This window comes from Eriocheir sinensis, unplaced genomic scaffold (assembly GCF_024679095.1).
Source record: "Eriocheir sinensis breed Jianghai 21 unplaced genomic scaffold, ASM2467909v1 Scaffold461, whole genome shotgun sequence".
NCBI classification, from domain to species: Eukaryota; Metazoa; Arthropoda; class Malacostraca; order Decapoda; family Varunidae; genus Eriocheir; species Eriocheir sinensis.
In genome coordinates, this window is record NW_026111789.1 from 22,501 (window position 1) to 46,976 (window position 24,476).

The following is a 24,476-nucleotide window of genomic DNA, read 5'->3' on the forward strand; positions in this document are numbered from 1 at the left end:
GAGAGGAAAAGAAAGGAAAGGAGAGGAAAGGAAAAGAAAGGAAAGGAGAGGAAAGGAAAGGAAAGGAAAGGAAAGGAAAAGAAAAGAAAGGAAAGGAAAAGAAAGGAAAGGAAAGGAAAGGAAAGGAGAGGAAAAGAAAAGAAAGGAAAGGAAAGGAGAGGAAAGGAAAGGAAAGGAAAAGAAAGGAAAGGTGTGTGCGTGTGTGTGTGTGTATTTCTGCCACAATATTGGATAGAAAAACTGCAGTCTGTCATTGTAACCATTCTTTATTAATGTGAAAAAATTTACAGCAACAGTCATAAATGTTAGCTGCCCAAACTTACACCCAAGGAGGGGATTGAAGACTCCTTGATCATCAGCTAACCTTGACAAACACCTTCCTTCAATAACTATACACACACAAAACTGTCATACACACACACACACTGATGTCATCTATACATACACAAATGATTGCCAATACACACACACACACACACACACACACACACACACACCTTGCCTTGCCTTTCTTTTCCTTCCCTTCCCTTCTCTTTCTCTCTCTCTCTCTCTCTCTCTCTCTCTCTCTCTCTCTCTCTCTCTCTCTCTCTCTCTCTCTCTCTCTCTCACCAGCATCTCACCCACAGAGAAAAGGTTCCAAAATTACCAAAAAAAGTTTGGAAGGTGCCAAGGCCAAGTTCATTCGCTGTGTGGTCATGATCGAACCCACCAATAAGAAACTAGGGAGGAAGAAGAAGAAGAAGAAGAAGAAGAAGAAGAAGAATGACACAACAGCACCTCGGAAGAATGGGGAGGAGGAGGCGGAGGACGAGGAGGAAGAGGAAGAAGAGGAGGAGGAGGAGGAGGAGGAGGAGATGGCTGAGGAGGCTGCAGATTCTCCCCCTGAGGCAGAACGGATCTCCTCCCTCCAGGACTCCATTCTCTCACACACGGCATCGCTTGTGGTGGGCCAGAATGGACTGCTGAACGAGAGAGATGAACAGGTATTAGTCATTGTGTTTTCCTATGTATTCTTAAGCTAGGGAAATATATAGACCAGGAGACAGATAGATAGATAGACAGAGAGATAGATGAGGAGACAGAGACAGACAGAGATAGTGGTGGGCCAGAATGGGCTGCTGGATGAGAGACAAACAGGTATCAGGCAATGTGTTTTCCTATGTATTCTTAAGCTAGGGAAATATATAGACCAGGAGACAGATAGATAGATAGACCAAGAAATAGATGAGGAGACAGAGATAGTGGTGGGCCAGAATGAGCTGCTGGATGAGAGACAAACAGGTATCAGGCAATGTGTTTTCCTATGTATTCTTAAGCTAGGGAAATATATATACCAGGAGACAGATAGATAGATAGATAGACAGATAGACAGAGAGATAGATGAGGAGACAGAGACAGACAGAGATAGTGGTGGGCCAGAATGGGCTGCTGAACGAGAGATGAACAGGTATTAGTCAATGTGTTTTCCTATGTATTCTTAAGCTAGGGACATACATAGACCAGGAGACAGATAGATAGATAGACAGAGAGATAGTGCTGGGCCAGAATGGGCTGCTGGACGATCGAGACAAACAGGTATTAGTCAATGTGCTTTCCTATGTATTCTTAAGCTAGGGATATATATAGGCCAGGAGACAGATAGATAGATAGATAGATAGATAGACAGAGAGATAGTGCTGGGCCAGAATGGGCTGCTGGACGATCGAGACAAACAGGTATTAGTCAATGTGTTTTCCTATGTATTCTTAAGCTAGGGAAATATATAGACCAGGAGACAGATAGTGCTGGGCCAGAATGGGCTGCTGAATGAGAGACAAACAGGTATTAGTCAATGTGTTTTCCTATGCATTCTTAGCTTAGAGAAATATACAGACCATCAGACATCACATATTTTTAAACATATCACAACCCCAGTTTGCCTGTTTGAAAAGCCTCTCCTAGGGCCACTTTCACAGACGTTTTGTTTGTTTTGATCGTTACCAATGGCGCCGATCGATGCTATATATTTCCACGTGAAACTGGCTTATGGGGTAGTGGCGGCCGCAGAGGAAGCGAGAGGTGTTGAGAGTGTGTGGCAAGGTGCGGGCCTAGGCTAACCCCGCAGCCGCCACTTCCCCATCGGCCAGTATTAAGTGGAAATACTATAGCATCGATCGCCGCCATTGGTAACGATCAAAACAAACAAGATGACTGTGAAAGCGGCCCCTAGAAGTTGTTGCTGGGCTTTTCGTGGACAGTTTTGTGGTGATAATTTGACACGACCTCTGCACCCTGAGCTGGAAATATCACCCCCCCATGAAAACCTGGTTAATCTTCCCTGTGGCCGTGGGAAATAGTTGTAAAATAATAATAGTAGTAGTAGAAGTAGTAGTTTCTTAGCCTGTGAATCACTTTGTTGTCTGCCTCGATCTGTACTGACTCTAACATTCTTCTATTTCTTCTTCTTCTTCTTCTTCTCCTCTTGGTTCTTTTTATTTTCATCCTTCCTCTTCTTGTTCTCATTCTTCTGTTTCTTTTTCATTTTCTTTCTCTTTTTCCTTTTCATTTTGTTTTTCTTCATCTTCTTATTATAGTTCTTCTTCTGTTTCTTGTTCCTCTTCTTCTTCATATCCTTTCTATAGCAAGGTGACCAGAACTGAACTGCATAATCAAGATGAGGTCTAACTAATGCTAAATACAGCTTGAGGAAGTATTAGTAGTAGTGCTGTGTTAACCCGTCCGCTGCGATTGTCACGGATTTTGCCTTCACTGGTAGCCTGGTAACATACAGTCCCTGGTCTTTCTCTGCCTCTGTGGTGGATAGTGGAGTGTTTCCCATGTGGTATTGGTGTGCTGGATATCCCTTCACTGGTAGCCTGGTAACATATAGTCCCAGGTCTTTCTCTGCCTCTGTGGTGGATAGTGGAGTGTTTCCCATGTGGTATTGGTGTGCTGGATATCCCTTCACTGGTAGCCTGGTAACATATAGTCCCAGGCCTTTCTCTGCCTCTGTGGTGGATAGTGGAGTGTTTCCCATGTGGTATTGGTGTGCTGGATATCCCTTCACTGGTAGCCTGGTAACATATAGTCCCAGGTCTTTCTCTGCCTCTGTGGTGGATAGTGGAGTGTTTCCCATGTGGTATTGGTGTGCTGGATATCCATTCACTGGTAGCCTGGTAACATAGAGTCCCAGGTCTTTCTCTGCCTCTGTGGTGGATAGTGGAGTGTTTCCCATGTGGTATTGGTGTGCTGGATATCCCTTCACTGGTAGCCTGGTAACATATAGTCCCAGGTCTTTCTCTGCCTCTGTGGTGGATGGAGTGTTTCCCATGTGGTATTGGTGTGCTGGATATCCCTTCACTGGTAGCCTGGTAACATATAGTCCCAGGTCTTTCTCTGCCTCTGTGGTGGATAGTGGAGTGTTTCCCATTTGGTAATGGTGTGCTGGATATCCCTTCACTGGTAGCCTGGTAACATATAGTCCCAGGTCTTTCTCTGCCTCTGTGGTGGATAGTGGAGTGTTTCCCATGTGGTATTGGTGTGCTGGATATCCCCTCCCAAGGTCCAGGACTTTACATTATTCTTCATTGAATTGTAGCAGCCACTTTTTGTTCCATTCCTGCAGCTTGGTGGTCTTCTGCTAGGAAATTCACAGTCAATGGGCTAACCTTTCTTCATGCCCACAGATACAAGAGCTCAAGGAACAGCTGAAACTCGTCGAACAGGAAAACAAGAAGCTGGCCAAACAGAAAGAGAAGCTCCTGACATCCACCAAAGAGAAGGAGAGAAGGAGAAACCAGCAAATCCACCATCTCCAGGAGGTCATAGAGATGCTGAAGGAGAGATGCCCGGAATACTCCAACCAACAAGACCCAGACCGAGCCCCCAGACACTGTTCCCTGTGCTACGCCCCCACACTACGACGCTGCCATAGGGTGCCGGAACACTGGGCCTCGGACGTGACGGAGGGCCAGGTGTCGGTGCCCTTCGTCCAGCATAGGCCTCCACAGTGCCATTCCTACCCTCCACCACGGCTTAAGTCCCTGGCACTCCCGGCGCTGAAGTTCCATAGATGTCCCTGGCTCAGTAAGGGGTCGGTGAGGTGCCAGGAGTGCCGGGCGTTTGGGTACACAGGGAGGGGGTACAGAAGGACGGCATTGCTGGTGGGGTGTTGATGACTGCACTGTTGATGAAGGTGAGGAGGTGGCCATTTTTTTGGGGGGGGGAAGGAGGATTTGTTTGTTTCTTCTGTTTCTTTTCTCTTTTTTGTTTCTTCTTCATCTTACGGTTTTTTTTTTCCTTGTTCTCTTTCTTCTTCTGTTTCTCTCCTCCTCCTTTTTCCTCTTCTTTTCTTGTTTTTCTTTTGTTTGTCTGTCTTCATCTTTCTCTTTACTTTATTATTATTTTATTATTTTTTTTTTTCTTCATATTTTTTCTTCTTGTTCCTCTTCTTCTTTTTGTTTTTTTCTTCTCTTTCTTCTTCTTTTGGTTCTTATTGTTCTCCTTCTTTCTCTTCCTTTTGTCATTATTATTATTATTATTATTATTATTATTATTATTATTACTGAGTGTACAGTTTTTCATATAATATTATAATCTCCCTTGCAGGTGTCCGAGTCTTCAGGCTGTCGAGAGCAACCTTCAGAGCTGCCCCTTCCCTCACCACCACCACCTCCACCACCACCACCACCACCACCTCAACCACCTCCTCCACCACCACCACCACCACTCTCATATGGAGTATGCATCTCATGTGTGGGGGGGCTCCACTCACACAGCTCTCCTGGACAGAGTGGAGTCTAAGGCTCCTCGTCTCATCAGCTCTCCTCCTCATACTGATAGTCTTCTACCTCTTAAATTCTGCTGCCATGTTGCTTCTTTTTCTATCTTCTATCAATATTTTCATGCTGACTGTTCTTCTGAACTTGCTAATTGCATGCCTTCCCCCTTCCCGCGGCCCTGCTGCACACGACTTTCTACTCATGCTCATCCCTATACTGTCCAAACTCCTTATACAAGAGTTAACCAGCTTCTCCATTCTTTCATCCTCTTCACTGGTAAACTCTGGAACAGCCTTCCTTCGTCTGTATTTCCTCCTGCCTATGACTTGACCTCTTTCAGGAGGAGTGTATCAAGACACCTCTCCACCCAAAATTGACCTCTCTTTTGGCCGCTTTTTACTTTTTACTTTTGTGGGAGCGGCGAGTTGCGGGCTTTTTTTTTGTACTCTTTTTGATGCCCTTGAGCCGTGTCCTTTGATGTAATGAAAAAAAAATTCCATTCCTTTCTTTCTCCTTTCCTTACATTATCTTCCTTTCCCTTCTTTTTCTTTTCCTTTCCTTCCCTTTCATTCATTTCCTTTCCATTCACTTTCTTCTCCTTTCCTTCCTTTCCATTCCTTCCTTCTTCTTCTCCTTTCCTTCCCTTCCATTCCTTTTATTCCTTTCCCTACCAAATGAGCCTCAAAAAATCCAAATTGACATATGTTTTATTTTTTATTTATTTACTTTTTTTGTGTGTGTGTGCTGTAGGTAATTCTTCAAGATCTTAACCATACCCAGAGCACATAAAAAACTCTATTGTATCACTGTCAATTTGAGTTATCCTCGTCCCTTTTGGTAACAGTACGGTGCCTGTGGTGAGGGCAGCCACACTGCTCGCATTGTGTGACTGGTTATTACTGCTGCAACACTTAAGACCTTGAATGTGTTTATAAGGTAGTGAGGTGGCCTAGTAATGACAGTGTGGGTGTATGTGTGCAATTCACCTCTTGGTCTGCTGTGGGTCTCTCTGGAGGCAGCCAGCCAGCCGTTCCCCTACGGAAGAGCACAGAGCTCATAGTACCGATCTTTGGGTAGGACTGAGACCACTCTCACACGACACACCACGACACCGAGGTCACAACTCCTTGCCTGACGTTGCATACCTACTCATAAGAACATAAGAACAGGAGTTCAAAGGAGGCCGGGCCGGCCTGGCAGGCAGCTCCTTGACCCTTCTCCTCCTGTGTATCCCCCCTCCCCTAACCCCGCTGTCCATGAATTTATCCTAGATTTTTTCTAGTCTACTTTTGAATGTGACAATTGTATTGGCACTCACCACATGACCGCGCCACCATCCCACATTCCACCCAATTTGGTTTACATTTCCTGTTTGCTTGTGTCCCTCAGAGTTTAAACCTGCTATTTGGTGGTACCATATTTCGTACTCGTTTACTAATAAAAAAAACCAAATGAATCCCTATTAAAGCCCTTATTCCAAGCCTCTTCATCTCCATGTTCCCCTCCATTCGGGCTTTCTTCTAGAGAATGCAAGTTAACTGTTGGAGTCTTTCCTTTCCTGGCCCTGCCTGACGTTGTATACCTACTCACTGCTAGGTGAACAGGGGCTACACATGAAAGATAAACCCAACTTATCTTCACCCGGCCGGGGATTCGAACCCCGGTCCTTCTGGTTGTGAGCCAGACGCTCTATCCACTGAGCTACCAGGCCGTGTGTGTGTGTAGGTTTGGTATTGTTATTCTTCCTCTCCTCCTCCTCCTCTTTTTATTTCTCTTTGTCCTCCTCCTCCTCCTCTGTCAATGAGATAAGTGGAAGGCATTGTCTTGTGTGTGTATGTGTGGGTGAGAGAGAGAGAGAGAGGTAAAATTTATCTCTATTATTATTATTATTATCATCACATTAATTATTTTTAAGTCATGTGTACACCCCCCCCACCCACCTCCTCCTCCCTTCATCTCTCCTCCCCAATCAAGAGTAGAGTTCAGTGACACACACACGACTTGACGACATTGGAACAAAGAAGGGAGGGAGGAGATCTGATCACGCTGTATAAGTTGGTACATAAGTTTGATGAGGTGGATAGAGATGATCTCTTCTCTACTGCAAGAATGCAGGGGCTGAGAGGACATGGAAAGAAACTTAATAAAGGAACCTGTTTGAGTGACTTGAAGAAGTATAGTTTTCTACATAGAAGTGTTGACACATGGAACAGCTTGCGGGAAGAGGTGGTGGAGGCGAGCAGTGTCCACCAAATGAAGGAAAGGCTGGATGAATGTAAATATGGAGACGGGACTATTAGAGCTTAGCTCGGGCCACCTAGACTACAAATAGCTAAATACACACCACTCCGTGGCACAAATGGTTAGGGTGCTGCGCTGCCAGGCTTCACGGTCTGACAGGGCGGCAGTTCAAGCCTGTTCAGGCCAGATTCTTTCCGTTGACTAGGAGCGGTTACTGTTTCCCCTCGAGCAAGGGGGATGTGGTGTGTGAGGTCCTGGCAGCGCCCAGAGATTGACGATAAAGAGCGCTTGCTCATGTCGGGAGGGTACCTGCTGGCGATTACGAGTCCAACACGTGATCAGGCCGTGGTGAATTACACACACACACTTAGCTTGGTATGTTATCTTGTAGGAAATCTGCAGTCAAGGGGTTAAATAAATATTTATTATTATTATTATTATTATTATTATTATTATTATTATTATTATTATGTATTCTTAACCCCTCCACTGTGATTGGCATGGATTTTGTCTTCACTGGTAGCCTGGTAACATATGGTCCCAGGTCTTTCTCTGCCTCTGTGGTGGTTAGTGGAGTGTTTCCCATGTGATATTGGTGTGCTGGATATCCCTTCACTGGTAGCCTGGTAACATATAGTTCCAGGTCTTTCTCTGCCTCTGTGGTGGTTAGTGGAGTGTTTCCCATGTGGTACTGGTGTGCTGGATATCCCTTCACTGGCAGCCTGGTAACATATAGTCCCATGTCTTTCTCTGCCTGTGTGGTGGATAGTGGAGTGTTTCTCATGTGGTATTGGTGTGCTGGATATCCCTTCCCAAGGTGCAGGACTTTACATTTTTCTCTATTGAATTGTAGCAGACACTTTTTGTTCCATTCCTGTAGCTTGGTGAGGTCTTCTGGGAGGGAATCCACAGTCATGAGGTTAATACCAAGTTCTGGTTGATTTCGAAACAGCCTTGATTTCAGTTACTTCACGGCAGCCATGCGTGAGCTTTTGGTCCTGTGCTGGTGGCCATCACCTGTCAGTCATGTGGAGCTTCCTCACATCTCATGTGGGCTGTGGTGAGCAGCATGTCCCGTAACACACACATCACTTTGTACTATTTTGGTGGTCAGTGCAATCAATGGACACAATCACATTTGAATTACAGACAATGTTTGATAATTTATACACGACTTGCCAGTAAAAATGTCTGCTAATGCAGTAAACGCAGCCATGATTATATAATCCCACAAAGACCTCTTGTTGACAGTTACAAGTGAAGGCCTGCAAGCTGTCCACTGTAGAAAGCAGTGCTGCCAGGCTGATACACACACACTAACTATCCTGACTTGTACACAGCATGTCAATAATTTGTCCTCAGTAAATATACAGCTGTGTGTTCCTATGAACTGTCCAGCAGGGGAGGGCCAGGAGACGCTGCCCTAAAGCCAAGTAAACAAACATCACAGTTGACATGCCTGGAATGACTTGCACAATAGTTATAATGATGGTGATTATGCAGCAGTTTAATGTCCTGGTGTAGGTCTGTTTAGTCACAAAAAATGGCTTGTTACATTTAATAAAAAGGTATGCAATTTTTTTACCCAAGTAATATGTTATTGTACAACAGAAATTATATTTGCAAATAAACATTCTATAAAACTAAACACCATTAGTAAGTCTTATTACTCTACTCATCATCATCATCATCATTTTGTTTAACGTCCATTTTCACTCTTCCTGAGCGGTTGGACGCTTTATGGCTCTCCTCCATTCTACTCTGTCTTCTGCCTGATGCTCATCCAATCCCATCAATGCCAAGTCTTCCTGTATACACCTTCTCCACGTTTTCCTCGGTCTACTAACTGGTCTCCTTCCTTCTACCTCTAATCTCTCCAAAACTCCCAGCACTGTATCCTCCCCTGGTCTCTTTTCATGTCCAAACCATCGGAGTCTTTCTCTTTTGAGCACTGTTTCCAGGTCCTCTACTCCACATCTGTTAGCTGTTAGTGATTAGTGAAGTCTTGATTTTTTTAAAAATATATTTCATGGCTCCTTTAACCCCTTCACTACGGCTGGGCCAAAACAGCGCCCCGCGCCATATCCGGGATCGCCGCGTGTGCCAAATTTCAAATGTCGCTATTGAATATAACAAGTTTTCAGCCATAAACTCAACATAATCATCATGTATTATATATGAAAACATGCAGAACTAAATGGTGCACATAAAGAAACTCACTACGGCCGGGCGAAAACTGCGCCCCGCACTGTATCCGGGATCGCTGCGTGCGCCAAATTTCACATGCTGTTACTGAATATAACGCCCCGCGCCGTATCCGGGATCGCCGTGCGCGTCAAATTTCACGTGTTGCTATTGAATATAACAAGTTTTCAGCCATAAACTCAACATAATCATCATGTATTATATATGAAAACATGCAGAATTAAATGGTGCACATAAAGAAACATAAATTAATTGATAATTTTGAGATGTAAGCATAAATATAGAGATAAAATAACTTGTATATTGGCTAAAGTGAGCCAGGACACAGTATGCGCGTCCTCGGATATGGTACGGGGCACACAAGGACGCAGTATACGCGTCCTCGTGTTGAAGGGGTTAAGGCGGGTGAGCCTCTGTGCAGGAGTGAGAGCCTGTTATCCCACCACTGCTTCCTCTGCGCCAAAACACAGTGAACGAGTGGGAACTTGCTGCGCATAACTCAAGGTGGCGATGTGTGGCGACTTTACCCCTTCTCTGCTGGGCACCTCATACTGTGTGCAGCAGCAGGGGTCCTCAGCCGGGGGCACTCATAGCCCTTGGGGGTGTGGGGACCAAATGCTGGGGTGTGGGACTCAACCTCTGAATGTTATTATATATTTGATTTATTAATTTATAGTTGGTTAGAAAGATACATTATAAGTAGCACTGCTATTTGATATTTATTATAAGTAGCACTGCTATTCAATATTTATAAGTTGTGTTATTTTATGTAGCTAAAATTGATTAGCAATCAGTTGTATTACTCTTTTTTTTCTTTATAACAGACAGACATTATAGAGTATTTGGAAGGCAGTCAAGTGTGGTCCTGAATACGGGAAAACATCAAACCAGCCACAATAATTCACAACCCTGTCACGAATGTCTTGACACTCTTCACTGTGCTCTGAGTTTCAGCGATCCATGTATAAAACATTCAAGCTGCTGATATCTGTGGTATTCATATTGTCAACTATTAGCCCGGTAGCAGCGACGGGCCAAATTTGTGGCTTTACTGTGTAGCAGCGACGGGCCAAATTAGTGCCATGATATAAACCCCCAAAAAAGATGATACATAATCTGATCACAAACTCTTTGATATGTATTATGAAATGGTTTGTGTGAGGGGTGATTTTTTCTCTTTTTTTTTTGCTTAGAGGGACCATTAAGAAACATGATCCCGCTGCTACCACCACCGGGTTAAACAGGACTGGTAATGATTATTTGAACAGTCAAGTGAAGGGGTGCGGCCATACTGAGCCATCCACTGGGGGTCTGGGATCACCAAAAGGCTAAGAACCCCTGATGTAAAGGACGTTGGTTTGGTTTGAGAGTCAACACAGTGTTAGTATTGTAAGACTGGTTCATTAGAGCCTTGCCAGTGTGCCGCCTCACCTGGCAGCCTGGATCAACCCAACACAGGCTTTCCAAACAGGCATCTCAGTCTCCCATTATGACTATTTCCCAAGGCCAAAGAGAAGATTAACCAGGTTTTCATGGGTAATTTTCTCATTCACGGTGCAGAAGTCATGTAAAACTATCACTGGCATCATAAAACAGTCCAGGGAAAGCCAAGCAACTTCCATGAGAGGCTTTTCAAACAGGCGTCTCGGTCTCCCATTACAACCTTTTCCCAAGGCTACTGAGAAGACTAAAGGGGTTTTCATGGGTGTTTGGTCCGTTCACGGTGCAGAAGTCGTGTTAACTATCACCGGCATCACAAAATAGTCCAGGGAAAGCCAAGCAACTTCCATGAGAGGCTTTTCAAACAGGCATCTCAGTCTACCATTACAACCTTTTCCCAAGGCCACAGAGAAGACTGAAGGGGTTTTCAAGGGTGTTTTGTCTGTTCACGGTGCAGAAGTCGTGTAAAACTATCACCAGCATCACAAAACAGTCCAGGGAAAGCCCAGCACCTTCCATGAGAGGCTTTTCAAACAGGCATCTCAGTCAACCATTACTATTTCCCAAGGCTACAGAGAAGACTGAAGGGGTTTTCAAGGGTGTTTTGTCTGTTCACGGTGCAGAAGTCATGTAAAACTATCACCGGCATCACAAAACAGTCCAGGGAAAGCCCAGCACCTACAAACAGGCGTCTCGGTCTCCCATTACAACAATTTCCCAAGGCCAAAGAGAAGATTAACCAGGTTTTCATGGGTAATTTTCTCATTCACGGTGCAGAAGTCATGTAAAACTATCACAAGCATCACAAAACAGTCCAGGGAAAGCCAAGCACCTTCTATTAGAGGCTTTTCAAACAGGCATCTCGGTCTCCCATTACAACCTTTTCTCAAGGCCACAGAGAAGACTTAAGGGGTTTTCATGAGTTTTTGTCCGTTCACAGTGCAGAAGTCATGTAAAACTATCACCAGCATCACAAAACAGTCCATGAAAAGCCCAGCACCTACAAACAAGCATCTCGGTCTCCCATTACAACAATTTCCCAAGGCCACAGAGAAGATTAACCAGGTTTTCATAGGTAATTTTCTCATTCACGGTGCAGAAGTTGTGTAAAACTATCACCGGCATCACAAAACAGTCCAGGGAAAGCCCAGCACCTACAAACAGGCGCCTCGGTCTCCAATTACGTCTATTTCCCAAGGCCACAGAGGACATCAATCAGGTAGCCGTGTAAAACTATCACCAGTATCACAAAGTAGTCATTGAAATCCCAGCAACTTCAACGAGAGGCTTTTCAAACAGGGAACTGAGGTGATGATATGTTAAAAAAATACAGGCTTAGGTTTCATATGTCGACTTCTTCCATGTAAAGGACACAAGAACAGACTGAGGAAGACCTGACACACACACACACACACACACACACATAAAGAAGTATAGCTTCCCACAAAGAAATATAGAGGTTTGGAACAGACTAAGTGAGGATGTAGTATCGGCGAGAAGAGTGCAAAGCTTTAAGGAAAAGTTGAATAAATGAAGATATGGAGCCGGGACCACACAAGCGTAAACCCCAGGCCCTGTAAAACTACAACTAGGTAAATACACACACACACACACACACAACCGCACCAATTGGTTGATCTTTTACTGAAGGGTGACTTACGAGTGGATTCTGTGTGTCTAGATCTGGAGGAAGTGTTTTACAAGACACCACCAGGGAGTCGGGGTACACAGGAAGTCTTAACCTGGTGGTAGCAGCGGGGATCATGCTTCTTAATGGTCCCCCCAAGCGAGAAAAATGAGAAAAAATCACCCCTCACACAAACCATTTCATAATATATATATATATATATATATATATATATATATATATATATATATATATATATATATATATATATATATATATATATATATATAAAGCCACAAATTTGGCCCATCAGTTGCTACACGGTAAAGCCACAAATTTGGCCGTTGCTGCTACACGGTAAAGCCACAAATTTGGCCCGTTGCTGCTACACAGTAAAGCCACAAATTTGGCCCATTGTTGCTACACAGTAAAGCCACAAATTTGGCCCGTTGCTGCTACACAGTAAAGCCACAAATTTGGCCCGTTGCTGCTACACAGTAAAGCCACAAATTTGGCCCATTGTTGCTACACAGTAAAGCCACAAATTTGGCCCGTTGCTGCTACACAGTAAAGCCACAAATTTGGCCCATTGTTGCTACACGGTAAAGTCACTAATTTGGCCCATTGTTGCTACACAGTAAAGCCACAAATTTGGCCCATTGTTGCTACACGGTAAAGCCACAAATTTGGCCCGTTGCTGCTACACAGTAAAGCCACAGATTTGGCCCGTTGCTGCTACACAGTAAAGCCACAAATTTGGCCCGTTGCTGCTACACAGTAAAGCCACAAATTTGGCCCGTTGCTGCTACACAGTAAAGCCACAAATTTGGCCCATTGTTGCTACACGGTAAAGCCACAAATTTGGCCCGTTGTTGCTACACAGTAAAGCCACAAATTTGGCCCATTGCTGCTACACAGTAAAGCCACAAATTTGGCCTGTTGCTGCTACACAGTAAAGCCACAAATTTGGCCCATTGCTGCTACACAGTAAAGCCACAAATTTGGCCCGTTGCTGCTACACAGTAAAGCCACAAATTTGGCCTGTTGCTGCTACACAGTAAAGCCACAAATTTGGCCCATTGCTGCTACACAGTAAAGCCACAAATTTGGCCCATTGCTGCTACACCGTAAAGCCACAAATTTGGCTCGTTGCTGCTACATGGTAAAGCCACAAATTTGGCCCGTCACTGCTGCACAGTAAAGCCACAAATTTGGCCCGTCGCTGCTACCGGGTTGAAAGAGGTCAAGTCATAGGCAGAAGGAAATACAGATGAAGGAAGGCTGTTCCAGAGTTTACCAGTGAAGGGGATGAAAGAATGGAGATGCTGGTTAACTCTTGCATAAGGGGTTTGGACAGTATAAGAATGAAAGAATGGAAATGCTGGTTAAATTTGTGCCATGATATAAACCCCCCAAAATAGATGATACATAATCTGATCACAAATGCTTTGTTATATATTATGAAATGGTTTGTGCAAGGGGTGATTTTTTCAAATTTTTCTCGCTTAGAGGGACCATTAAGAAACATGATCCCCGCTGCTACCAGGTCAAGAAGAGTGTATCAAGACACCTCTCCACACAAAATTGACCTCTCTTTTTTACTACTCTTTACTTTTGTGGGAGCGGCAAGTGGCGGGCTTTTCTTTTGTACTCTTTTTGTTGCCCTTGACCCGTGTCCTTTGATGAAAAAAAAAATAATAATAAATAAATAAATAAATAAAATAAAAACTACCCAAGGCCCGATGCCCCTTACAAGACAATATAACAGAGGAAGAAGCAAGAAGGAAAATGTCTGGAAAGTTTTGTTTAGTCGGCGCAACATCTATGGTCATATGCCGGAGAGAGACAGAAGGGGAAGGAATTATAGAAAGGAACAGACCCCAAGAGACGGGACACAACCCCCGATTGATACCTGGTACCCATTCACTGCCGGGTGGACAGGGGCGTAGGATATCGGTAAAGCCGACCAAATTTTTCCACTCTGCCTGGGCATCGAACCCAGGCTCTCTCAGTTGTAAGCCGAGTGTGCTAACCACTGCACCACGAAGCCCCCGCAACAAAAAGAAAGTGCAGAAAAAAACCTTATACTTTGTCAATGCTTCCACAAATGTTTAGTAATGTTTTACCTCTAACATCTTTTTAGCGTCATGTTGATGTCAGCCTTGATAAACCCTCGGCCGTCTCCTCCATGTCCACGACGCTTGGCTCTGCGTCCCTTGGTCTGACAGCCTCGTCTCTCTTTGTTTCCTTGGCCTTGTTCTGCAGAGCTTCCCGGAATGTCCCGAGCCTTTGGTCCAGTGCCGTAATCTCCTCCTTGTTGTTGATCTTCAGCTGCAGGAAATATAGACAAATTAGTTTAGTTTAGTTTACTGTGTGTGTGTGTGTGTGTGTGGGGTGACAAAATGTTTAACCCCTTGGCTGTGGATTTCCTACCAGAAGACCTCACCAAGCTACAGGAATGGAACAAAAAGTGGCTGTTACAATTCAATGAAGAAAAATGTAAAGTCCTGCACCTTGGGAGGGGATATCCAGCACACCAATACCACATGGGAAACACTCCACTATCCACCACACAGGCAGAGAAAGACATGGGACTATATGTTACCAGGCTACCAGTGAAGGGATATCCAGCACACCAATACTACATGGGAAACACTCCACTATCCACCACACAGGCAGAGAAAGACATGGGACTATATGTTACCAGGCTACCAGTGAAGGAATATCCAGCACACCAATACCACATGGGAAACACTCTACTATCCACCACAGAGGCAGAGAAAGACCTGGGACTATATGTTACCAGGCTACCAGTGAAGGGATATCCAGCACACCAGTACCACATGGGAAACACTCTACTATCCACCACAGAGGCAGAGAAAGACCTGGGACTATATGTTACCAGGCTACCAGTGAAGGGATATCCAGCACACCAATACCACATGGGAAACACTCCACTATCCACCACAGAGGCAGAGAAAGGCCTGGGAGTGTATGTTACCAGGCTACCAGTGAAGGGATATCCAGCACACCAGTACCACATGGGAAACACTCTACTATCCACCACAGAGGCAGAGAAAGACCTGGGACTATATGTTACCAGGCTACCAGTGAAGGGATATCCAGCACACCAATACCACATGGGAAACACTCCACTATCCACCACAGAGGCAGAGAAAGACCTGGGACTATATGTTACCAGGCTACCAATGAAGGGATATCCAGCACACCAATACCACATGGGAAACACTCCACTATCCACCACAGAGGCAGAGAAAGACCTGGGACTATATGTTACCAGGCTACCAGTGAAGGGATATCCAGCACACCAATACCACATGGGAAACACTCTACTATCCACCACAGAGGCAGAGAAAGACCTGGGACTATATGTTACCAGGCTACCAGTGAAGGGAAATCCAGCACACCAATACCACATGGGAAACACTCTACTATCCACCACAGAGGCAGAGAAAGACCTGGGACTATATGTTACCAGGCTACCAATGAAGGGACATAGAAAAAAGTTGAGGGCGACCACGTGCAGGCGAGATGTGAAAAAGTTTAGCTTCCCAAACAGAAGCATTGAGCTGTGGAATAGACTGGAGGAGGAGGTGGTTTGTGCAAGAAACATTCATGATTTTAAGGAAAAGTTGGATAAGAGAGGATATGGAGATGGGACAGCGCCAGCGTAGCTCTTTTCCCGTATGTTACAACTAGGTAAATACACACACGCACACACACACACACACACACACATACATAAATATGCTGTACACATCCTCAGAAACCGTTCTGTGTTATGGTCATGTCACGTTTTATCTATGATCTGATCACACCATAGCGTTCAGGAGACTTTGCTATATGAGATGAAATTATTTATTTCAACTCTGGTTCAAAGACTGCTGAGAAAAGCGATGATAAGTAAACCGTGTTATAAACATTTCGGAGCTGTCTTGTGACCTCAACTCATCACATTTCCTTTATGTTTTATTTTATCGAGTTTACATAAACATAACTGAGTTGCGCAATTACTGCTGAGTCCAACGGTACCAACTAAGGTGGTCTGTCGTGAATAAGAGACGAGCTATGACGAAGAAAATACAAGTGTGTAGCGTCACAGCGAACATGTGAGTGAGGGAGGGGTGCAGCCAATCACAGGAGCCGTAACAAACTCTGCCTAGGCGCAAGATGAACAGGCTCCGTCAACAGACTACAGCTTGTGTGACCGCGCCTTTAAGCTACTGGTGTCACACTGGGCCTTTTTCCGCCAACCGCATTGGCAGTAAATGCGACCGGCAACTCCAACTTTTCCGGGGGTGCGTCACACATAGCCAAGCTCAGTTGCTCGTATTCTTCACAACGTAAACAAAACAGTCGCCCTGTATCATTAACCCGTGTGCATCGGGTGACAGGAATTCCCGCTCGGGCAGAAAGCGTCGGGTGGCGGGAGTTCCCACCACCCGACGCGCTCAGCTTGGCCAAAAATAGCACCTCTTCCCAACATCAGATCTCTGCCGTGCCACAACCTAGATACTTCAAATTTATTTCATCATGGAGAGGAAGGATTGGCGATGACAAAACAGTATAAATTATTATGTTTTCATTTGAAATTGCCACACGGGTCACCAGGCACGAGAGGGTTAATTGGTTTGAAATACTTTTGTAAGCTACTGCTGTCTTTCTCCATGAAGAGTTTGTGTTGAGCCTTGATGCACCTCGACACTTTTTTTTCTTTCCATAAGTGTGTGTGTGTGTGTGTGTGTGTGTGTGTGTGTGTGTGAGTATTTAGCTAGTTGTGGTACAGGGTCGAGGAGGTGCTTTGTGCTGTCCCATCTCTATATCTACTATATATAATCCACCTTGGTCTTATATATTCATGAATGGTCTTTGCAAGGACCACATGTTTTCCAGGCTGTTCCAGCCTCCAACACTCTTGGCAGGGATGGAGTATTCGGGTTTGGTGTTCATATTCAAATACATTTCAATACCGTATAAGGGTGTATTCATATTAAGTAATTATTAATATAAATCAAAGTATTCTCATTCGTATTCAAATACAGTAAACCCTCTGAGATCCGGGTTAATAGAGCCACGGGGGCACCCGGATATGGGAAAAACCCGGATATGGTGTAGGTTAAGTCTACGGACCCCAAAACCCAACTTAGGATCTTGGCCTGCCATAAAGGTAACGACAGAGTACTGCATAGCTGCTTCTGTCCATACTCATACTGTGGCATGCCCCATGGCTTTGTAGCAGTCAGTCTGCACCAGGGAGTGAAATGCGTGCGATTGACATGCTCCGGGCGCTGAGAAAAGGGTTCGAGCAGCGTTGTCACGGTTAGCACTCGCGGCAATCTCTCCCTGGCTTATTGCAGTCCTGCTGCACCTTGGGGGGATCCGTTACTTGGGATTCGGCAATGAGGCACGACTGCCTCAGCCACTAACCCATTGCTGGGGTGCCTAGCCGTGTTCACAGGCAGCAGCTAATGTTCCCCTGCCTGGCCAATCACAGCAGCGGGCCTGGACCCAACCCAGAAAAGCTGAGGTGTTTGTGGCAGCTTAACCGCCCAAGTCTGCACCATCGTGTTTACCACGTAGGCTTTCTAGCAGACCCAGCACTGCCACAAGAAACTTTTTACAGCTCCAGTTTTACAAAACTGGAAGGCCGACGCTCTGTGCTGTTCTAAAGTGCACACCCGCGGCTTTATTGCTGCGTAGCTGCGTTAGCAACCTCGTGGCTACGAGCATTGCGGGCTTTACCACCCGGGTCAACCAGAAGGCATACCAGAGCGATACCTGAAGCCCTCCGGGCCGACAACGAGCATGTCCTCTAAGCAGGCTTCTATACGGATGCCCGGGCAGGTACCTCAGGGCGCTACCCTTTTGAGCCCGGCAATGAACCCGACGGCCCACAGACGCCGGGCAAGTATGCTAGGCCGCCCCACTCTGAGTGTAGGTGGGGAGGATAACCAAGGAGTCAATGACAACCTGGCGCATTCATTTGCACGATGATCTGTGGCTGTTTAGTTACACTGTGTTGCCCCTGCGAGCCAGGGGGGCGGGTACCCCCTGCACAGTGCATCCAGCGGGAGCATGGGGAGGCCAGCCACAAGAAGTAACCGTGATTTACGGTCAGCCTGCACCTCCGGATCGGGCTGGCCCATGGGACTCTCGAACCCTGCGAGCCCCTTTACTCGCCTTACCGTAAGCATGGTAAATTCCTTCTTTCACGTGTCAGACCGAGGGTGGTACTTATCTGCATTTCTTATTCCGCCCTCACTCCCGCAGGAGTGCTAGCAGACCCACACGCCTCCTCCACAGGGATGGAGCCCTGCTCACCTAGTCCAGTCTGGATTTAGGCAGTCATCAAGGCTTAACCCTTTCCTTGCGTGCAGTCTGGACGCGACTATCCCCTCAGGCGCAGTCGGGGAGCCCAATGGGGGGGTTCTTTTAACCTCTGTACCTCAAAAACTATTCATCACAGCTAAAAACCAAAAACACCAGTGGAAAGAGGAAGTCCAGATCTATAGGAGTCGGTTATGTATGCCTCTCCTGCGAACGTACATGCACGTTCAGGGAGTGTTGAATGTTAACACTTACGTCGGTGCGTGCGGGGTGATCAGCCATATTGAGGGAACTGCGGACATCTCTTTTTCAGACTCTGGCATGGGAGTATTGCCAACTGCAATATTTACAACTATTTGGTCAAAGAATCAGTCCGGTGATAGGTGAAGCTATGCAAAAATGCCACTATATTGGGCAAGAACATCCACCAGTTACTCATTCGTAGATTTGCCGCGCTGGGCTGATATGATTTTCCACCAAATTTAGTGAAGAACCCACTCAATTGGCAATCCTGTGTTGTGAGAATTAGTGTTGGAACACTCTCATACGCGGGAGATTTGAGTGCGGGTGGAGCTCGCAGCAAGCGTTTAGCGCCACCAGCAAATACACCTAACGCCCACTGAAAGCGTTTAGCAATGAAAGGGTTAAGCAAGGGTTCGCACTGTGTGTTTCATTTAAACAGTCCTTTGACTCTCGTCACCGATATGGTCTGCAGCGCTCGGCAAGAACGTTTACGTGCCAGTTGTACTGCGAAGCACACAGCTTTCCTGTGAACCTTCGCACCAGGACGTCAATATCATTGCCACGTGCAAGCTGGGGCGCGCCTTACGGGTGCAGTACTCTGCCCGGGCAGAGCTTAGAGGCATTGCGTGGGAAATTTGAAGGACAATTTTTTTATTTTTTGGAAAAATATCAAATAATTTCTAAAACTCCTGGATACGGGTGAGGTCGGATACGGTGCACCCGGATAACTGAGGGTTTACTGCACAGTCAAAGCTCGGTTTACAAGTGCCTTAGTTTATGAGTGTTTTGATTTATGAGCAAATAAATCCCACAAATAATGCCTTGATGTACGAGCGGTGACTTGGTATAGGAGCATCCTGTTTGTTCCTCTTTTTGTTGTTGTTGCCCCCCCCCCCCCCGGGTGGGGACACAGGCTGTATGGAGGCCGTCATGGTCAAGCGCGTACGTCCCTTCGAGGAGGGACCACAAACCCGTGCCAAGCGACGCCTCATGAAGGGGAGGGGAGGATGCTGGTAGACCAACTATTGACTTATGTCAGCCTAGCCGACCTAGTCAGGGTTAAAAGAGGATAGGGTTAGACCGCTTTCATCCATCCATGCAGACCGGTGACGTGGATTGTTACCCAGGTAGGGGGAAGAGGGTAGGGAAGGCAGGGTCAAAATCTAAACGTAGATCTCAGGCAGGGCACACTAAACAGAAAACATGGACCGGAGGGGTAACTATGGAACACTTGTCTGACCTGCACATTGGCGCACATACACATATACTCTCTCTCTCTCTCTCTCTCTCTCTCTCTTACACACAGTTATGGGGTCTTGTCAACATTGTTGGTAAACGTACAGTGCTTTACTTTGTGCCCTTGGTCAGATCTGCATCCATACATCGAACAAAAAGCCTCCGGAGAGCAGAGTGACTTGGACTTCCTTGCTCTTAACACTGGAGAGGTCACGGTTGGACTGACCTGGCTTCTGCCTTCTGACCCCGGCTGCTGGGTAACAATATACGTCATGCACGGGGCGGGCTACTTTTCACTCGGAAGCGGACTAACCCGTCTGTCTTTGGCCGAGGACTGGTGTGTCTCTTTGTACGAGTGGAAGACGTGAGCGTGGGTTCCCTTTGTTCGCCGCAAGACGAGAGAGGTCAAAGTGGAAGACAATGGGAATGGTCTCAGTCAGGGCTGCAGCCACCTTGACCTAAAGCAAATAAGGAACACAACATCCCATCCTCCACCACAGAACCAATACATATTTTGAGGAATGGATAGCAACCAGAAAATTTCTGTGGCCTGCCATGACTGACAGCCGCTGCTGGCGATTCTTGCCAAGAATTGGGGAGAATTCTTTAAAATTTGATGCGCCAGAACAAGAAACGCAAGAATTTCGCAAGACTTGGGGTCAATTCTTGTTCAGTCTAGGGTATAATGCTTGACCACCAGATGACGGCTCTCTCAGTCCACGTTGTAAACTCGTAGAAATAGCATCCATGTACTCGTGTCATGTTTCCAGCACTACAGTGTGCGTTCTTTGTGCTTTAACAATGTTCCCCAGGAAGATGGCTAAAAGGGATGGTGCTGCAAAGGAGAAAACAGGAACGGCAGATACTATGCTGGCGACAGGAACGGTGCATACTATGCTGGTAACAGGAACGGCAGATACTATGCTGGCAACAGGAACGGTGCATACTATGCTGGCAACAGGAACGGTGCATACTATGCTGGCAACAGGAACGGTGCATACTATGCTGGCAACAGGAACGGTGCATACTATGCTGGCAACAGGAACGTTGGCAAGCCTCAGCATCTTGCATGCCCTCCTGGACGTGACTGACTCTGTTCACTCTTCATCTTGGATGATACGTCTGGTTTGCTTCACGTTGGCGATCAAACGTAGTTCCGGTGCCTTGAGAAGAGGGAAACTGTGGCTGCTACACCCCGGGGCAAAGCCTGCACCTAAAGCATAGCTAGCAGTTGTGGGAGTCTCCGTAACAGCTGCAACACAGTGATTTATGTTTCATATTATTGCTTTGTTTGTGAAATTACTTTAATTCTGTAAAAAATAACATGTAAAATGATTTTTACATAAATATTTTTTTTGAGATATGGGAAGCATTAATGGATTTACATTAAATTCAATGAGGAAATTTGTTTTGGTTTAGGAGTGTTTTGGTGTGCAAGCAAAATTTCAGAACGAATCAAACTCCTAAACCGAGACTTGGCTGAACAAGGTAAATGTGTTTGTATTCTGCGAATAATCTGATGAATACAGTCCAGTCGCGTATGGCACGGTTAATTGGTTCTGAGCAACAGCCGCGCCATAGGAAACCGCGTCACAGGATTAACTAAACCTATGGGGAAAATACAATTTGGTTCTGGCCCTTGACATTTTTCCAAACCCACACTTTTTTTTTCCGTTCGTTCAAGCCTGAGTACACAGGTAGGCATTATCTGCCTATTGATGTTGTTCAGTCCGAGATGAGTCTAAGGGGATGAGGCGCCATGCGTGCGGGAGCAGCTGCTAGCGTTTGAGGGAACGACTCGGGCCGCCTGGAGCGCCCCGGGTCCTCTCAAACATGACACCTCAGCTTCCTTTTCATCCTCTGTTGCAAGGAGCTCGTTGCCCAGAACAGCTTGTGATGCATGTTTAACCCCTAAAGGACCATAGGCAGCTATAGCCGCTTTGCCGGGGAAGGGCCGGAGGCGGTTATAACCGGCGCGCTCACACCGAAAGTCTCTCCTATTCAACTCGCTGTTTCTCCATAACCACGCCACGTAGAGAGATCTGGATGGCATCATTAGAAAGAGGAAGACTTGATGGTTAGGACAAAATCTATCTTATTCACTCGTGCAATGTAGGTTAAGCGTAGAAGTGTGTGAATACAGGCAATTTTCGGTGGATTAGCACGGGAGGCCGGTCCTAGCAGTACCGAAAATACAGCCACCCTCGATCATTTAGGAGTTAAACGTTGTCAGGAAGATCAGCGGACGCCATTTTGCTGCCAGAACAGCTATTATACGTCATTAGGAAGATCAGCGGATGCCATTTTGCTGCCAGAACAGCTATTATACGTCATTAGGAAGATCAGCGGATGCCATTTTGCTGCCAGAACAGCTATTATACGTCATTAGGAAGATCAGCGGATGCCATTTTGCTGCCAGAACAGCTATTATACGTCATTAGGAAGATCAGCGGATGCCATTTTGCTGCCAGAACAGCTATTATACGTCATTAGGAAGATCAGCGGATGCCATTTTGCTGCCAGAACAGCTATTATACGTCATTAGGAAGATCAGCGGATGCCATTTTGCTGCCAGAACACCTATTATACGTCATTAGGAAGATCAGCGGATACCATTTTGCTGCTAGTGAGTGACAACGTTTACTTGCTGTTCTGGCAGCAAAATGGTGTCCACTGATATTCCTGACGACATTTAAATATGCATCACAAGCAGCTCTGGGTGACGAGCTCCTTACAACAGAGGATGAAAAGGAAGCTGCAGTGGTTATGGTGGCACAGAGCGGTGAAATGCAATGGAAACACTTATATGTGTTTGTTTGGGCCGCCATATTTGTTGATGACGTCATCGCAGCACGGAGGCGCTCCACCTCTCAAAGCCGCGCTGCAGCGGGCGGTTCAAGTTGGCAACTTGGGCTGCGGCATCACACGTTTGAGAGGACCCTGAGCGGTCTGGGCAAGGGAGACCATGAACCGCGTCATAGATGGTTTTACCCGCGTGATCTGAAAATACAGTTCTGAAACCATACCGCGTCATAGGAAACCGCACCTTATGAATCCGCGTCATACACAACTTGACTGTACCCTCAAAATTTATAATGATAAATAATAGCCGTTGTTCCTTATAAGTCCAGCCTCCTGGGCGCCCGTGTAATGGTCGTGTGCAGCACAGGACTGTGGCAGCGCGGCGTCTGGAGTCTGATTCAGTCGCTGCCACTCACCAGTGTGGACGGTGACGGTGTAAGCCAGCTTGATGCAGGAATGTTTTATTTGTTATTATACAGTGGTGTGGAGCTAGACATCAAAACACCGAACAACAGGTGAGGTCCACAACATGAAGCCGCTAAACACTGACTGGGGTTACTGCAATATCCTTTGTTGTACTTCTTTCATGACTGGTCACTGGGAGCTTCAGGAAAATATAACCTTGTGCTGTATTTAACGGTCATTTTTTTTTTTTTTTTTTTTTTAGAGCAGAGGAGTCAGTTCAAGGGCATAAAAAGAGTAACAAATGTTAAAAAAAAAAAGCCTGCTACTCACTGCTCCTAAAAAGTTCGAGGAGTGGCCGAAAGAGAGGTCAATTTCAGGAGGAGAGGTGTCCTGATACAGGTAACTCTCGATTTACGCGAGTTTGGTTTACACGTTTTTGAAATAACGCGGGGTCCAAAATCCAATTTTTTTATTTTTTTTATTTACACGTTTTTTCCACTTATACGCGATATTTTATGGAGTGGCCACCAGATGTTTCACGCAGCTGGACTCACATAGCGCCGCGGCCACACAGCAAGAGTTCAGTTCTTCCCGCGCGCCACTTGAACAACAATACAGTACCCACGCTGCCACGCTACTCAACAATAGGGGTGGGCAGTTACCGGTACTAACGGTACTAGCTATATGGTACAGTACCGGTACCAGACTGCTCGGTACCGGTACCAATACTAGCTAGCCACTCATGGTGTCCCTCATTTCTTCCTCACACGAGTGAGGCTGAGACTGAGTGCCTGAGTGGATATCTCGGTGATATGGATATTCTCTCTCTCTCTCTCCACTGAATGAAGTGAATAAGCATATTATTCCCACCATCACTCGTAGGTTATGACAGAGAACTAGGCAAGACACAATTCACACGTTTCTGGTGACACGCGCCATGCAGCTGTTTGTTGTATGGGTGTGGTTGTGTGGTTTGTAAACAATGCAAATGGCGGCCTGGCTGGTATTGCGCGAAATATCTCCTCGTACAAGACTCATGATGTACAGTTTCTGATATCATATTTACCCCATTATTCTCACTAATATTAATAATTAATAATGAACACATGGATATTTTTTTCCAATATGATTTTTTATGTAGCTTGTACTGCTCCTTAGTCATACAATCA

General features: G+C 45.8%; 2 protein-coding genes and 2 long non-coding RNA genes across 17 annotated transcripts in view; 2 read left to right on the top strand and 2 right to left on the bottom strand.

The window, feature by feature from the left end:
- The window catches only part of LOC126992431 (golgin subfamily A member 6-like protein 7), a 27,248-nt gene extending 21,343 nt beyond the window's left edge, over positions 1-5,905 (top strand). For both annotated transcript variants that reach the window (XM_050851170.1, XM_050851169.1), the window contains exons 8-10: positions 627-983; positions 3,666-4,174; positions 4,588-5,905. In XM_050851170.1, coding sequence (XP_050707127.1) covers positions 627-983; positions 3,666-4,154 — 846 coding nt within the window. In that variant the 3' untranslated portion in view covers positions 4,155-4,174; positions 4,588-5,905. The remainder of the gene's footprint in view (positions 1-626; positions 984-3,665; positions 4,175-4,587) is intronic.
- Positions 812-24,476, bottom strand: part of LOC126992432 (uncharacterized) — a 43,993-nt gene continuing 20,328 nt past the window's right edge. For 2 of the 12 annotated variants that reach the window (XM_050851181.1, XM_050851171.1), the window contains exons 3-4: positions 14,400-14,604; positions 1,772-1,802 (exon numbers count right to left, since the gene is read on the bottom strand). In XM_050851181.1, the coding sequence (XP_050707138.1) occupies positions 14,419-14,604 (186 nt within the window). In that variant the 3' untranslated portion in view covers positions 1,772-1,802; positions 14,400-14,418. Of the gene's footprint in view, positions 963-1,093; positions 1,119-1,403; positions 1,429-1,533; positions 1,555-1,673; positions 1,695-1,771; positions 1,803-14,399; positions 14,605-24,476 lie in introns of those variants that run through there. The other 10 variants (XM_050851178.1, XM_050851172.1, XM_050851173.1 and 7 more) reach the window with 10 other exon arrangements.
- LOC126992433 (uncharacterized) lies at positions 1,809-3,658 on the top strand. Of its 2 annotated transcripts, none has more exons than XR_007746548.1 (3): positions 1,809-3,073; positions 3,173-3,271; positions 3,368-3,658. It is a non-coding gene; the product is annotated as an uncharacterized LOC126992433 (long non-coding RNA). The 2 variants fall into 2 exon arrangements; XR_007746549.1 differs by having other exon boundaries at positions 3,467-3,658.
- On the bottom strand, positions 15,066-22,311 carry LOC126992434 (uncharacterized). Its single transcript, XR_007746550.1, has 3 exons — positions 15,555-22,311; positions 15,357-15,455; positions 15,066-15,257 (listed from the first exon to the last, which is right to left on the bottom strand). It is a non-coding gene; the product is annotated as an uncharacterized LOC126992434 (long non-coding RNA).